At 38.4% G+C, this 16,027-nt stretch overlaps 1 protein-coding gene across 5 annotated transcripts in view; it reads left to right on the forward strand.

The window, feature by feature from the left end:
* SRPK2 (SRSF protein kinase 2) overlaps nt 1-16,027 on the forward strand; it is a 239,137-nt gene that overhangs the window by 99,042 nt on the left and 124,068 nt on the right. The window contains exon 2 of one of the 5 annotated variants that reach the window (XM_055301173.1): nt 3,252-3,315. The exons of the other annotated variants lie outside the window; for them this stretch is intronic. Coding sequence (XP_055157148.1) covers nt 3,278-3,315 — 38 coding nt within the window. The 5' untranslated portion in view covers nt 3,252-3,277. The remainder of the gene's footprint in view (nt 1-3,251; nt 3,316-16,027) is intronic. 5 annotated transcript variants of the gene reach the window in all.

A 16,027-nucleotide genomic window follows, 5' to 3' on the forward strand; every position in this document is an offset into this window, starting at 1 on the left:
TTTATTTTCTTTGTGAAATAGAGAAGTATGGCCTTAGAACTCATTGGCCCGAATGAATAAACCGGGACCATGGCTGGTTGAATAAATACGTATTTACGGGTTGTAGGATTGCTGCTTTGGAAGAACTGAGGGGTGGTTGGTGAAGAGAGTAATTTAGAATTGTGGGGGTGGGTGGGGAATAACGTATTAAAATTAACTATAAAAGCAGACTGGATCTCTACATCAATTGATAGACTGAAATACATTCTAGAAGGGTCCAAGATTTACATGCTAAATAAAATTATAAAATGTATTAGAAGAAAATGGGGTGATTTAAAAATTTGGTGTGGGGAAGGTCTAAAGGTAACAGGAAAACCATCATTCATTAAGGAAGAGATTGGTGGACTTAATTGCAAAAAAATAAAGTATAAGGTCCTAGATATTATAAACGAAACAGGAAAACCAGCTAATTTGGGGGGGGGGATATTTGTAGTGTGTGTAAGAGAGTATCCTAAGTGTGGTTGTGGTAGATGACTCAAGTGATCAGAGATTCAGGAGGGTGACGTCCTTAGCCATGGATTTTTGGAAGTCCTGTCAACATGAACATCATATAGCATGTATTATAGTGGAGTAAGACTCATTGACATGGCTTCTAGAGTCCTTAATGAATGTGCAGAGTAATCAGACCATGGATGGTATTGGTAAGGAGGAGTAGATAGTAGGATAGATGGGATACATGGATCTCAGAGGGTACGCAATACATTAACATAGTGTTTGGAGTGTTTGTGAAAATTCCTAAACATTTTAGTCCTTCAGGAGTTAGAAACAAATCTGAAGGTTTGAAGAAAATGTGAAAATGATATTAGAAACTTGTCCATATATTATTGGAAACCCTTTTGGTTTAGAGCTCTGAAAGCTTTAACTTTCCTTTCAAATGTTTATACACTTCCTGAGAGCTGTACAGTTTAAACTTGAGGTCTTTTTTTTTTTTTTTTTTTTTTTAGATTTTATTTATTAGAGTGTGTGCGTGCACGCACAGAGGAGGAACAAGAGGGGATGAGCAGACTCTGTGCTGAGCACAGAGCCTGACCCTGGGCTTGAAGCCACGACCCTGAGACCATGACCCTAGTTGAAACCAAGGGTCAGATGCTTAACTGACTGAGCCAGCCAGAGGCACTTAAGCTTGGGGTCTTTGAGCTTACACACACAGATCATCTGTATACCAAAGTGTGAATTTGTTTGTCTTTTTGGAATGAACAATTACCACAGTGAAGAAGGATTCAAGTGTAACCTTGTTTCTGACTTGGCTAGTTGATAAACTGAGAATAACTCTCTAGATGGAGAGGCGGAGATGCAGATTATAAAGTTAAATTCCCACATATAATCAAACTATAGTGATAAAAAGGTGTATTGTGGTTGATAGTAAGGGGAGAAGGTGGATGAAAACTGGAAAAGCGGTTTCAAATAGGACAGACCTAGTTAGTGTACCTCATTAACTCATTCAACAAATATTTGTTGAGGATTACTGTCCTTTGCTAGGCGCTCCCCAGCAGTAGACCCAGAGGGCCGACTACATGTCAGGCACGACCCTACATCTGCACGTCTGTCATCGAATACTGTATTTCATTAAATCCTCACAACAGCTCTTTATGAGCAGTTATGATCCCCATTTTATAGGAGAGGAGATAGAGGCTTTTAAAAAGTCTAAGTAATTTCCCCAAGGTCGTATGGCTATTAAAAATGTTGGGGGGAGCCTGCCTTCAAATCCACAGCGGTGAGCCCGAGCTCTTACACACTGTGCTCTTTTGAAACCGGTGGGAGGGGCATTTACCATGGCACCTGGTGCCCGGCTGTATCAATCCACGTAAGAATCCTCAAGGTAAGTTTCATCATCATCATCTCCGTTTAACCACCGTGCGCTGTGCTCTCCCCAGTGGTTAGGTAGTTTGGCCACAGCCTGTGGCAAATTCTAATCTCTCATCAGATGTTCATGCCGGTTTTATAGCGCCCATTGGATGAAGTCGTTAGCTTAAACAATTAGGAAAATCCTTTAACAACACTGAAAGGCTGTTTCTGAACAGGCCCGTTGTATTTTATGCAACTAATTTTTATTCCCACTTTCTTTTACATCTTTTCAGATTCCTTTGATTTCTGTAGTTGAGATTCTTAAAAACTTAAGATTTTACACCTAGAAAAAAAAAATCCAAAACTATTGAGGTCTACTTTGAAATCCTGAGACTGTCTATAGTAGTATTTCAGTGGCCAGGTTTTTTTTTTTTTTTTCCTGTGTGAACTTTTATTATGCATAGGGAAGCACATTTACAAATAGGAGAATAGCTTTACATGTGAAATAGTTTGGGTAATGGCACTATGTTAGTTTTTTTCCCCCGTAAAATTATGTGCTTTTAGGTTAGTCACTAGTATTTTAAAAGTCCCCCCCCTTTATTTTTACCCCTCCCTCCCTTTTAGTCTGTTATCTTTTTTTCCCCCAAATCAATATCAGCAATTCTCTTTTAATTAAATTAAATTGGCACTTACATTCCTGTTGCAGATGGCATTGTCAGTCCTTTCCTAAAAGGACAAGTATATTATCTGCTCGGTGACTGGGTGTTGCTGTTCACTTGTGCTGTACTGAGAAGGAGGAGGGGAGAATTAAGGTGTAAAATAGAAGTCTTTTTCTAAAGGAGTTCGGGACTAGATATTAAGCATATTCTTCAATTAAAGACAACCAAGAAATTGGAACAAAGATTTAAAAAATTTCAATCTATATAAATTGGGGTTCTGGTTTAATATTTCATTCTTAAGTGACAAAAATGATTCACTGAGCCATATTTTTCAGGGCTGGTGAAGTGGTAGTCGCCAAGGGTTGCACATCTGCTCTTCACAACTCACACCTTCATTACCTGGGCTTCTCAGATGCTCTAGGGTATCAAATGCAGTGGCTGGCGTTTCTTGTTTGTGTTGTAATTCGCTGCACTTGAAATCTTCCTGTAGGGCCGTGCCAGTTCTACCTTAAAAACGAAAACCCCCCTCTGCTTAAAAGAAGTGGTACGTCCTGCTTTCATAAACAGTCATGTGCATAGTTCAGCAAGGCCTGGTGCCTCTGGAGCCTTTCCCTTTATAGCACCGTCGAATCCCAGTCCTAACAGAAGTGCTGCGAATCTCGGGGCCTCTTTTTGAACAAAAGGGATCCGAGACGACAAATCTGTTGATATAAAGCTTGGAAGCAAGGGCAGGCAATCCTGGTTGTGAATCTTTTCTGATTTTTCCAGAAATCAAGCAGAAGATTGAGCTGCTGATGTCAGTAAACTCTGAGAAGTCGTCCTCTTCAGAAAGGTACAGCTGCATCTCCTGCATGAACAATCAGTGCTGTAGCCCTGCTAAGAAGCAGACCAGGACGTGTTTTCTCTCCTGTCAAGTTTGCTGTAGAATGTACTGTACTGCATGCTGGTCGTTGTGGTGTATGGAAGATGTGTCTTTGGGCAGGCTCTTCTGCTTTTACAAAGGGTGATTGATTTTTTAGAAAATAGTGAAGCCTAATCAGCTGCAGCCTGTACAGCAGAGCGCTAGTTCATGTGTGACAGCTGTTGAAGGCTTTATAAAAAGAATTTACTGAGCTGCAAAACAAAAATTTTGCTTTCTTTAAGGAAATATTAGTATTAGATTTTCTTCCTATATTTTGAGGTTGTTGCTAAACAAAATTACCACCATTATTTGTAAGATCTAGCTTAAAAATACTTGGCTTCTGGTTATAATAAATATTTTCTTATGTGGAAAGGGAGTGCCATTTGTAAATAGCTTAGGAATTGCAAACCCACAGATTAGTCACATTCTGAGAGAGAGATATGATGCTTCTTCAAGTCTGTGCTAGGAAATGGAACAGTCACTGCATGCAGTAATGGTTCGTGCCTGCAGGTAAGGACAAAATGACTCAGAAGTGTTTTTAAAGCAATTATTTTATCTGTCAATCAAATGATTATACCTGTAAGGAGATATTTTCTTAAAAATGGTTATTTTACTTAATAAATGGAATTAAGGTATTTTTATCTCAAGCCAGAAATGAGGCCATATAGTTGACCATTTTGATACGTAAATATTGTGTTCACTTCTGTTTGCCAAAATTGTGTATACTACATAAGGTTTTAAATCAAGGTTCTTGAGCATACAGTTGATGCTTGCCTTTCCCTTGGTTATCTAATAGTTTATACTTCATGTTTTTTATTTTGTATTGTAGGTGTGTTGATTTGTCTCCCCTGTGGTTAGTTTTCAGGTTATCTTTTTTTGTTCACAGATTTAATATTTAGGGAAATGTTATGGAGACATGATTTAGTAGTTGAGAAATGATAAGAGGAAAAGCACTGGTAAAAAAAAAAAGGAGGTGAAGAACCTACCATGGTAAAAGATTTAATTCAAGTACAGTAGTGTATGGAGGACGTGATCTGATGGCAAAATGATGACATTAAATCGATTTATTAGTGTAATTAGGTGAAAGGCTCCTGGCTGTAATTTAGAGCATTACAAATAAGATGTTAACTGCTTTCTTTAGGGATTGAAAATAGAAAAAATTATTCACATTTGTGTTTATCTTTATGTAGTTTCTAACTCTGGGTCAGTGGCTAGCCATCTGATTTTGAACATTCTGTTTGCTGAGATGAAAAACAATCTTGAGCCTTGTGAATGTTCTGCCAATAAAATGGTGGTGATAGGAAGGGGAGAGGGTGGTGGTGTAAATAGTGAGCGGTCCGGGTGCCAACTGTAATGTCGGAGTTTTGTTACCAGGAAGAGCATTCTCAGTGGGATGGTAGCAATAATTATGTTAGCTCTTTTGAGTAGCATGAATTCTCTATTGACAAATTGAAGACTGGACAGAATGGATGAATATTAGAAACAAGTTAGGAATGGGTGAGGTTTCTGTGGTTACAATACATTCTTTTAAGGAAAGATTCTAAAATATTTTGGAGATTACATTTTTAAATTTTATTATTGTTACTGTTATTTATTATTTTTTAAGTCTTTTTACCTAAGCTCTTGTAGTTAAATTTGATGGAAAGGAAGGATGCATGTGGTCATGGTTTTAAAGTTTAGAAATCAGCCACTATGCTTGTGACAGCTTTATACACAGTTTTACCAGAGCTTACTTGCTTTGTTAGTTATTCTTTTGGGGGTATTTAGACATACATATGGCTGTTGTGATATGCTGACTTAATGAGTGATAAATGTAGCTTATGGGTCAGCCAACACTTTGCAAACATAGAAGTTGTTTCATTAATGTATATTAATTTTAAAAATAGAAATCATTCCTTTTTTCCTCCTTCCTTAAAGGCATGCAATAATGAGTAGTCAAATCTTTTCTCTTTTTAATGTGTTTGAAAGAACTTGAGAAACAAGAATATGAAGTTAAAAAAAATTCATGGCCTAGTAATGCTATGTATCCTGCCCATGAATTTAATAGCTTATAGTATCATGTAACATTACATCACATTCTTCAATTCCTTGTTCACCAGTTACTTAAACTTTGAAAAAGTCCTAGATTTTTAAAAATTTTAGCTGTTTGAATCATGGCCTTAAGTCCTAAAGCTGTTTGGAATTTACATATGGTCAGTACCCTCCCCCCCTTTTTGGTAAAAATAAAGAAATCCCATCCTCTTTAAAAGAAGGGAGAAGCTACTTGTTTGCAAGAAACCAAAACTTACCATTTGCCACAATTGATTCTGTTCACTGTCTGCAGGATAGAATGATCTTTTGATATTTCAGGCCATCCAGTAGAAAAGCAACATTTCTAAGAACAAGACAATAAACAGTGATGCGATATTTCTAATAATTTTTCCATCTAGTATTTTTAACCTGCTTAATGGGAATTGCTAGTCCTGTATGACAGCTACTGTTAGTTGAATTAATTCTTCTTCAGTTTTGTAAAATGGGAGAAACAACAACAAAAAAATTAAACCTAATTTATTTTTGTAGACTTAGGATCCTTCATTGAGAAATACAAATCTAATTTGAAGCAATCTATGGAATTTTCAGTGTTGTTTTGGAGCTTAAATGAGGAGATATATTTTCTTAATAAATCTCAATACCACCTTGAAATTTAAGATTGTATTTTTGGGGAACTTGGGTGGCTAAGTGGTTGAGCATCTGCCTTTGACTCAGGTCATGATCCCAGGGTCCTGGGATCGAGTCCCACATCAGGCTCCCTGCATGGAGCCTACTTCTCCTTCTGCCTGTGTCTCTGCCACTCTCTCTGTGTCTCTCATGAATGAATAAATAAAATCTTGAAAAAAAAAAAAAGATTGTATTTTTACCTTTAACAGAATAGTGGAGGCCCATTGAATGTTGTTTGGTAGGGAGGCATGAACGGCTGACTCATAGGAGAAAATCCAACGTGGTGACAGAAAGTTATAATTCTGTTTTTTGGTTTATACTTTGGAGAAAGAGGAAAATGTTAACTTACTCAATTTTTAAATTAAGGATAGAGAACATTATTGAATGAGTTAAAAAAAAAAACCCCACATGATGCCTGATTTGTATGTTAGTGCCATTTATGGGAACCTGTATCCATTGTAGGAGGGCCCCTTTCTGCAGACTTGAGGAGCAGCTCTTATTATGAGTATCAGCTTTTTAATTGCTGACTGTTGAATGAATGAATGTATTCATCTTAAATGTGGCAGTGAGAGGACCAGATGCAGGTTTACTTCCTTACCTACTCCCATTTAATGAAAAAAAGAAAGCTGTCTACATTTATTTGATAAAAAAAAAAAAACAAAAACTAGCTTTTCAAGTTATTGTTTCTTCTGGACTTAGCCATAAGAACCCAATCTCACTTCTGAGATTTGGAAATTTATGGGGTGGAGTGGGTGGGGAAGAGGAGGAAAAGGAGTAGTAATCATGATAATAGCTAGCAAAAAGGTAGTAATCATTTATTACACATTTCCAAATAAGAGTTCTAAGTGAGGAAGAAAGGGGAGGAGGCAGGGAGGGGGAGAGAGAGACAGAATGTGTGTGTTTGTGTGTGTGTGCACACAAGGATTAGCTGTGGGGAGGACTCTGACACGTCATCCCCAAAAGATGCTCAGTGAGCAGAAGGAGCTGAATTAAACTTTTTGTCAGAATTTGGACAATTCTTATTCAGTGAAGAAGAGTTGAGCCCAGGGTGCTCAGAATGAGGATTCTGAGTCTTTCCATGAGGACTCCAGGAGGGCTGAGGAGTTCGTGAGGGGAAGGTCCTGAGAAGCTGGGAACCTCTTTACTCAGAAAGCTTTGCCCACATCTGTACTTGTGAAATGTAAATGTTTTTGTTGTAATTAATAAAGTTCATAGTCAATCTAAAGTTAACTAACTAGTAGTGTCCATTAGGTTTGCACTTTCTCAAGGACTGGATACCAAAAGGATCATTGTGTGTGTGTGTGTGTGTTGTGTTGTGTTGTGTTATGTGTTTGACATTTTTGGGTGTTAGAGGGGTCTTTATACTGTAATAGATAATAAGTGGTAGTGTACGTCATTAGCATATCACATAATTAGCAATTACTTGAATTTATAAATTGTTATCTACCTTTTTCAGGAGAAGAGAGAAAGGAAGAGGGAGAAAGTATCACAAAAATATTTACGCTGTGTTCTATGTTCTCCCAATTTTGTATAAACAGGATTGGTGAGAAGTGATAGAGATTGTTGTCCCTACCCCAGGACAAGAAGGGCATTTGAAACACACAAAGAACCTGTGCTATTTTTGTGTGTGTATTTTAATTCCTTTTCTTATTTTGGAGCCTCTTCAGTGAAGGAAAAAGGGCATATGATAATGATGCGTGGTTGCAGAAAGCAAAAGAGAAGCCTGGAAGAATAAGGGGAATGGAGAGGGAAAAATTTTTTTAAATCAGGATGGGAGAGATAAGTAAGTAAAGGATATTCAGTGGAAAAGGATCCAGGATCAAAGTGTCTTTTATTTGCTCTTAGGTTGAGTATATTTTCCTTCATGTATCTGTGGTGAACTAAGGGTAGTCATGGCAGGATGAAGACAGATTTTATAAAAAGTGCCCTCTTGTGGGGTGCCTGCCCAGCTCAGCTGGTAGAGGTGGGACTCCTGATCTTGGGGTTGTGAGTTCGAACCCCATGTTGGATGTAGAGATTACTTTAAAAAAAAAAAAATCTTAAAAAAAACTCCCTCTTCATTGTACTCCCCTCTCCCCATTCCAGCTCACAAGGTGGGGCGGGTGGTGGTGATGGCTTCTCCCTTTCTTACCCTCACGCCACAGACTGAGTATCCGGGCCAGGTGAACTTGAGACGCACTTTGCCTGAGTAGTGGTGAGAAAAGATGACAGCAGCTGATTGTGTGGTCTCCTCCCCTCAGTCCTTAGGCTTTCTTCTGTTGTCATTTAGTTTTTCAGTAATATGGTTATTGAAGATATGTATGGGAAAGTGCACAGATCATTATGAAATCCAATTATTGGGTTCTTTTTCTTTTGTAATTTATTTATTTATATTTTTAAAGATTGTATTTATTCATTCACGAGACAGAGGTAGAGACACAGGCAGAGGGAGAAGCAGGATCCCTGTGGGGAGTCCGATGTGGAACATGATCCCAGGACCCCAGGATCACGACCTGAACTGAAGGCAGAACTGAAGGCAGACGCTCAACCACTGACCCACCCAGGTGCCCCTGTAGTTTATGTTTTATGTGTTGTATCTAAAAAATCTTTGCTAAGCCCAAGATCACTAAGATATTCTGCTAGGTTTACTTAATAAAAGTTCTTGGCTCTTACTATATTAAGACTGGGATTCATTTTGGGTCTTAGTATTAAGGCAAAGATTAAGTTATTTCTATTTCTATGACTGTTCATTTGTATCTGTTTTTGAGCATCACATATAAATAGAAACACTCTGTACATGCTTTCGGGCTGTCTTCTTACCTGTGAGATGTACTTGTGTTTTGTGTCTAGGGGGAGTTGGCTCAGTCGTGGCTGTGCAGAATTCACCAAATGAGTGTGCCTTGCTTTATTTATTTGTTTTACTATTGATGAGCATGTGAGATATTTGCAGCTTGTTAGGAATCTTGCTGCTGTGAGCATTTGTATACATATGTCTTTGTGCCTTGCTTTATTTATTTGTTTTACTATTGATGAGCATGTGAGATATTTGCAGCTTGTTAGGAATCTTGCTGCTGTGAGCATTTGTATACATATGTCTTGGGGAATGGACCCAGGATGCGTTTCTGTTGTGTGTGTACCTAGGCGTGCAATTGCTAAGCGTTAGCGGACATTGCCAGTTTTCTAAAGTGAATATGCCAGTCTGCACTCGCCCTGGCTGTGCTCCAGGTCCTGGCGAGCTTGCTACTGTATCCATCCGTCCTTTCTACCTTCCTACCTTCCCGTTTCTGTTCCCTTCCCCACTTCCTGTCAGAATTCTTGTGGGTGTGCCAGTGTGACCTGTAGCTTGAGCCTTTTTGAGGAGAATTAGATGCAGATAAGGGACTTTCTGAATACCAACTTTCATGAAGGAAATCAGAATTAGAAGTTTAGACCAAATGGGAATCGTAAGGTGTAGTCATCGGAGGTACTGCGCTCTACCCCTGACCAATTGTGGAGGCCCCAGGTGTTACCGTTAGTTTTCAGACTTGGTTTCAATAGCAGAATTTCTTCATTTAAGCCTTATTAGAAGCTTATCATAGAAAACATTAAAGAAAAGCTTGAGGTGAGAACTGGGGAAGTAATCAGGGTCTCAGTTCTTGGTACTCAGCCATCCCACCCTTGAGAACCCCTCCGTAGACCCTTGAGGTAGATAGGCCACCTTGGTTCTGACCAGTAGATTAGGACATTTTTGATGTGTTCCAGTTTTATATTACATTTTATAATGTTAAATTTGTATAGTGCTATATTTTATATCATAGCTTCTAAAATGTTCTGTACTATAGGCCTAAATAAAAGTGTACTGTTGTCTTCTAATTTCTGTCAAAAAACTCAGACAATTATCTGAGCTTCCTTCCTGTTGGTCATTATTTATGTGGTCTAATGCAGTAATTTCTAGATTATTTTGTTATCAGTTTAAACTTTGATTCTGTTTCCTAATGCCTCTTTGGAGGCCTGCCACATTACAGGCAGCACAACTCTTCAGAACACCAATCTGCTCAGGCAGGTCACTCCACTTTAAATACCCTCAGCCCTCTTCCCACTGTTCTTGGCATAAGGGCGTATCTGGGCCACTGAGCACCCACATTCTCCAGCCTAGCCTCAGACTCCTTTGGTCTGACTTTGGTCATGGGCCCCTTGCTTTGCTGTCTGCTGCTCTTATCCTTCCCATCTTATGGAAGGCCTGCATAGTTCAGATTACACCCATTATAAGTCCTGACAGAACTGTGCACCTCTCCTTTGTACCATTTGTCACAGCTGCTGTTTGACAGAGGGGAGTATCAGTGACATGTGGTCTGCTTACTGGTTTACTTAGTATTAGCACCACCAACTCAAGACCTTAAATATAGAAGTGTTTTCATACAGAATATTTTTATTTTACATCAACATCTGCAGCTTACAATTGGGAACTTTGTGGGAAGACTTTTTTGGTATAGTGAATCGTTTATTTTTGTGGTATTGGCTTAGAGTGATAAAGTATAATAAAGCATAGTCATATATAGTCAATAATAGTTATATTTATTATCATATATAGTCAATTATAGTGATAAGGTAATTTAACTCTGTCCAGGTTATAAATCGTAGGTTTTTCTGTCACTATAAAAATGCACAATTTGTTATTACTTCTATTTTTTTACACTTGTTATAATGTAAACTATAAAGTAAATCTGGGGATGCCTGGGTGGCTCAGTGGTTGACTGCCTTCAGATCAGGTGTGATTCCGGAGGAGTCTTGGGGAGCCTGCTTCTCCCTCTGTGTCTCTGCCTCTCTCTCTGTCTTTCATGAATAAATAAATAAGATTTTTAAAAATATATATGTATATAAAGTAAATCTGAACATTTTTCATCTCTTTGCCAAATTGGTAACTTCAAACTGTAGCCACTTATTTCCCAAATATCAGTATTTTGTATATCACCTTGTGCTCTTTGTTATGGTTACATTCTATCCTTTGCTGTTATTTACTTAATAACATGTTTTTTGCTTATTTTTAGTTGTGATAAAATATATATAAGAAATTTTTTAATGCTTTTTTTAAAGTTAATTTTCTTTAAGAAGAAATCCCTACCAGAACCTTAAAAAAAACAATTACTATTAAATCCTGTCTAGATTCTGTTGTCTGATAAAGGCTTTAGGCTTGGCCATATGCTCCCTCTGTTTACAAGGGAAATTAAATTGGCAAGTGTCAGAAAGGAGCTTAAATATGTGTTAGCACCAAAGTGAGACATGCTCTTTGATATAATCAGCCTGAAAGAAGTTGGGAAAAGAGTATAACTCTCTCAGTATTCATTGTAATTCAATACCGAGTCCCAAGTATTACCTATAATCATTTTGTGTACCCACAGCAGCACTTCCTCTTCACTTTGAGAACTACCCTTCCTCTTCCCCCTCCCAAATGGCAGATCAGGGAAGTTTGCACAAATGTGTACAACTAGTTTAAGAATAACAATGACAATAATAAGAAATAACTCTACCTCTAACAATCATATTGCAGATTCCCTTTGGATCAGAATTCTTTAGGTGCCACTAGCTGGAAGAAAGTAAAGACTAATTTTAATGTAGATGACATTTGTCATCCATCCATCATCCGTCCATCCAGCATTTATCAGCAGCTGCTGTGCACTAGCCAGTCAGTGATTTTGGAAATCAGGGAGCAGCAAAGGAGCACAAGAGCATAGGGTTTTTATAGAAGAGGCCTTGGTGGTGGCTTCCCCTAACTTGGTCAGTGTCTTGGGTGGGTGATGCTAAGCACTGATCATGGGCCATTCCAGTGAGATGCTCTTGGCACTTTTTTGAAAAAATCACAAATAACCAATAATTGCATTTTGGGTGGATGCAGATTAAGACTAGAGGTGTGGTGAAGGGGTTACATACATTTGCCTACCAAAGGCAACTCTAAGTGAGTGATGAGGGCCAGGTGCAGACTCTACAACACTAGAGACTACAAGCCCATCTAAAGAGGTGGCTGCTGCTATACTTCAATTAAAGAGGAAGGAGAGTGAGAACTGGGGAGAAGGAGCACAGAGAATTAACAACCTTTCTGATTATTCTTCAAAGGCAAAAAATAAAACACAAGATGGTCTTTGTAAATTACCCTGCACCTTATGATAGCAAAGCTATTGGAAATAAATGAAATGATTTGCAATGTGAGAGTATTAAATTCGTTACAGTTTATCCAGTGTAAGGAATGTGATGCAGATATTAAAATGTGTGACAGAAGACTTAATAACGCAAAAAACGTTATTAAAAGATACCGTAAAAAAAAAAGATATTGTAAAAGGGTACCTGAGTGGCTCAGCGGTTGACCATCTGCCTTTGGGTCGAGGTGTGATCCCAGGGTCAGTCCCAGGATTGAGTCCCGCATTGGGCTCCCCACAGGGAGCCTGCTTCTCCCTCTGCCTATGTCTCTGCCTCTCTCTCTCTGTCTCATGAATAAATAAATAAAATCTTAATTAGAAAAAAAAAAAAAACCCAGGAAAGGTGAAAAACAGGTGGCAAAGAGTATTTAAAGATGTTCCAGCTTCTGTAAACCCAGAGTTTATAATAGAAGGGTGTGTGTGTGTAAATGTAATAAATGAGCCTGTACTCACAAATATATGGTATGTAAAGACACGCTACATAATTCTGCAGTGCTTGGAATAGTTATACATCTGTCCCTTTGCTCATAGGTGTGTAATGCAGTTTTTATAATGACCTGTGTCTTCAACATCATGTGTTTATAAAGAACCCATGTCCTCCACAATAAATAAGTGAATAAAGAGGTGGCTGCTGATCACCTGCTATGTTGAAATACAAGCTAAATTTTGAAAGCATTTGTGATTTTTAGTAATCGATAATTTTTTATGTCAGATATCTCATTTTTTATTTATCTTTTAAGATTTTAGTTTTAAGTAACCCTTATACCCAGTGAGGGGCTCAAACCTACAACCCTGAGACCAAGAGTTGCTCACTCCACCGACTGAGCCAAGCCAGGAGCCCCAGATCTTTCATTTTAAATGATGGCGCAAATTAAGAAAACAAAAACTCGTACCAGCCTTAAAAGAAGGGAATATCTGCCGTCTAAATCCAGCTCATGGTAAACATTTTTCTTCTGTGCTGAAGCAAATTGATTTACAATCTGTGAGTCACAGACCTGTGTGAATTTATAGTAAAGGTTTTTCAAAACCTGTAGGTACTATAGGCAATATCTGTAGTTTGGAGGCATACAAATCAAACTATTTTTATACTAAGAAGTGTGTCTCTGGGTTTTTCTGATGTTTCAGATATGCAGAAACACTGGTGATCACTGCTCTAATAACCACATACTAAATACCAAAATTCAAGAAGATTTTAACTGTTTGAAGTAGGAAGGGCCCCTGAAAGATGTGAATTTATCCGAATGGGAAGGTGTTATGTTCATCATTCATTCTACATTTATTGAAGTACCCACTATGGTAGAACATAACTTCAATCAGTTAACCTGAAAATGACAGAGGCAGAGCAGTATCTTGCTTGTGCAGCTGTCACTTCATCCTTTTTCTCCTTTCCCCTTTCCCTTCTTTTTCTCTCTTTTCCCCCCTTCACTGACACTCCTCCCACAAAAAAAAAGATTTGAGGCTAGTTAGAAGAATATCTACAATGAAATAAAAAAAGCATCAGAGAAATTGCAGGTCAGAGTTGAAGGTTGTGATGGTCGGTAGTCAGAAGCCCACTCTACCAGATGCGTGGCGTTTGCTATGCACCTGCTAATGGTGACTGGCAAATTGGACTTTAAGTTTCCTGACAGACAAACTAAAGAAAAAAGTAAGGGAACTATCTATAAGAAGAAAATATACTAGTTCCTACAGGAGAAATAAGCCTTTTGTCTAACTTCATAATGATTAATATAATGTTTTATTTATTTGAGAGAAAGCACACGAGTACACGGTCAAGGGGAGAAGCAGAGAGGGAGTCTGATGTGGGGCTCCATTCCAGGACCCTGAGATCATGACCTGAGCCAAAGGCAGATGCTTAACCAGACAAACCACCCCAGGTGCCCCTTAATGTAATACTTTTCACATATCCCAGAAGATAAGTTTATTCATTTTAGAAAATTCAGATAAAAAGGACACAAAAAGCACTCATGCTTTTATCATTTTATCATCATGAAAATCATTCATTTTTCAAGTTTAATATTTTGTTTTAGTGTAAGTAGATCTATAAAAATCAAGCAGAACTACTTTAACAGTGTCACTACCATCGACAGGAAAACCCAGTATCATACTGATGAATTACTTTGGAGTTGGCTTTTTATATTTATCACATGCAACCTTTCTTATGTTATTAAGTAATCTCCTATAGCTTCATTTTTTTTTAGGTATCATTTTTATTTTTTTTATTTTTATTTTTTATATTTTTTAAATTTTTATTTATTTATGATAGTCACAGAGAGAGAGAGAGAGGCAGAGACATAGGCAGAGGGAGAAGCAGGCTCCACGCACCGGGAGCCTGATGTGGGATTCGATCCCGGGTCTCCAGGATCGCGCCCTGGGCCAAAGGCAGGCGCCAAGCCGCTGCGCCACCCAGGGATCCCCTAGGTATCATTTTTAAAGACTGCATAGTACTGAGTCCGTCATATGGTTGGATATGCCATAATTCTCTTTATTAAGTCTTGGTCTTAGAAATGGAATCACTTGCATACCAGCTTATTAAGGGTCTTGGGCAGGAGTGTTTTGTTGCTTCCACAATGATATAGCACGACACTCTTGACTGGTAGTAAAGGACCTTCTTGCTTACACTTTTAGTTGGGAGTCGCACAGTTGTCTCTTTTTGAGTGTTGTATAGCTGATGGTGAACAATATGCTTGACATGGTTGATGTAGACCAATCCTTTCCCTTTCCCTTTCCCTTTCCTTTCTTTCCTTTCCTCTTTCTTTCTTTTTTTCTTTCTCTCTCTCTTTCTCTCTTTTCTTTTTTTTTAAAGATTTTATTTATTCATGAGAGACACAGAGAGAGGCAGAGACATAAGATGAGAAGCAGGCTCCTCGCAGGGAGCACCATGTGGGACTTGATCCCAGGACTTCAGGATCACGCCCTGGGCCGAAGGCAGGCATGCAACCACTGAACCACCCAGGTGTCCCCCTTAGCTCTTCTTTCAAATAAAGCCAGCTGTTAGTGTGACACCTTCCATGTCCACTGGGTGTGCATATGTGAGAGTGAAGTCCATATAATCAACTTTGACAAACTGTAAGGCACAGTAGATTGTTGTATTCAGTCAGCATTTATGAAACACTTAAGGTATACTTAAGGTCTTTCTTAATGAATCTTAATTTTGTAAGGAATTTCAAGAAGCTATATGATAGAAGCTTCTCACCCCAGCCAGATGATAAAACCCCCAGCACCAATGGTAGGCTTTCCTTTTTTCTTTTTTTTAAAAGATGCGCATGAATTCAGATTTACCAACTCGCCTTGTTCAGTTAAGTATTCACCGACTTTATTGTAAAAATTAATCATCTTCTTGGGATTTTTTTTTTTTTAGCAAACTGCATTTTTTCCTAGAATTTGAGGGTTTTTTTTTGGGGGGGGGGAGCCAGCATTGCATGTGCTTTGTAGAGTGGGAGGGCTAAAATGTGAAGTCCCAGTCCTCAGGTTAGTGTTGCAGGCTGGGGAAATAGCATGTGAGAAGCCAGAGTGAAGTGAAACATTGTAGTACTATCTGGGAACTCTAGATAATTTTGTGAGCCTGGGAAAGAGGATGGAACAATATTGTGCCCTGGCAACAAGGATTCTTCGGTGCAGTGGTAAGGATTTTGGATTTTATTTTTTATTTTTAAAAGTTTTGTTTTTGTTTTTTTAATATTTATTTATTTATGATAGACATAGAGAGAGAGAGAGGCAGAGACACAGGCAGGGGGATAAGCAGGCTCCATGCCAAGAGCCCAACGCAGAACTTGATCCCGGGACTCCAGGATCGCACC

Source organism: Nyctereutes procyonoides, unplaced genomic scaffold, assembly GCF_905146905.1.
Source record: "Nyctereutes procyonoides isolate TBG_1078 unplaced genomic scaffold, NYPRO_anot_genome, whole genome shotgun sequence".
Lineage (NCBI taxonomy): Eukaryota > Metazoa > Chordata > Mammalia > Carnivora > Canidae > Nyctereutes > Nyctereutes procyonoides.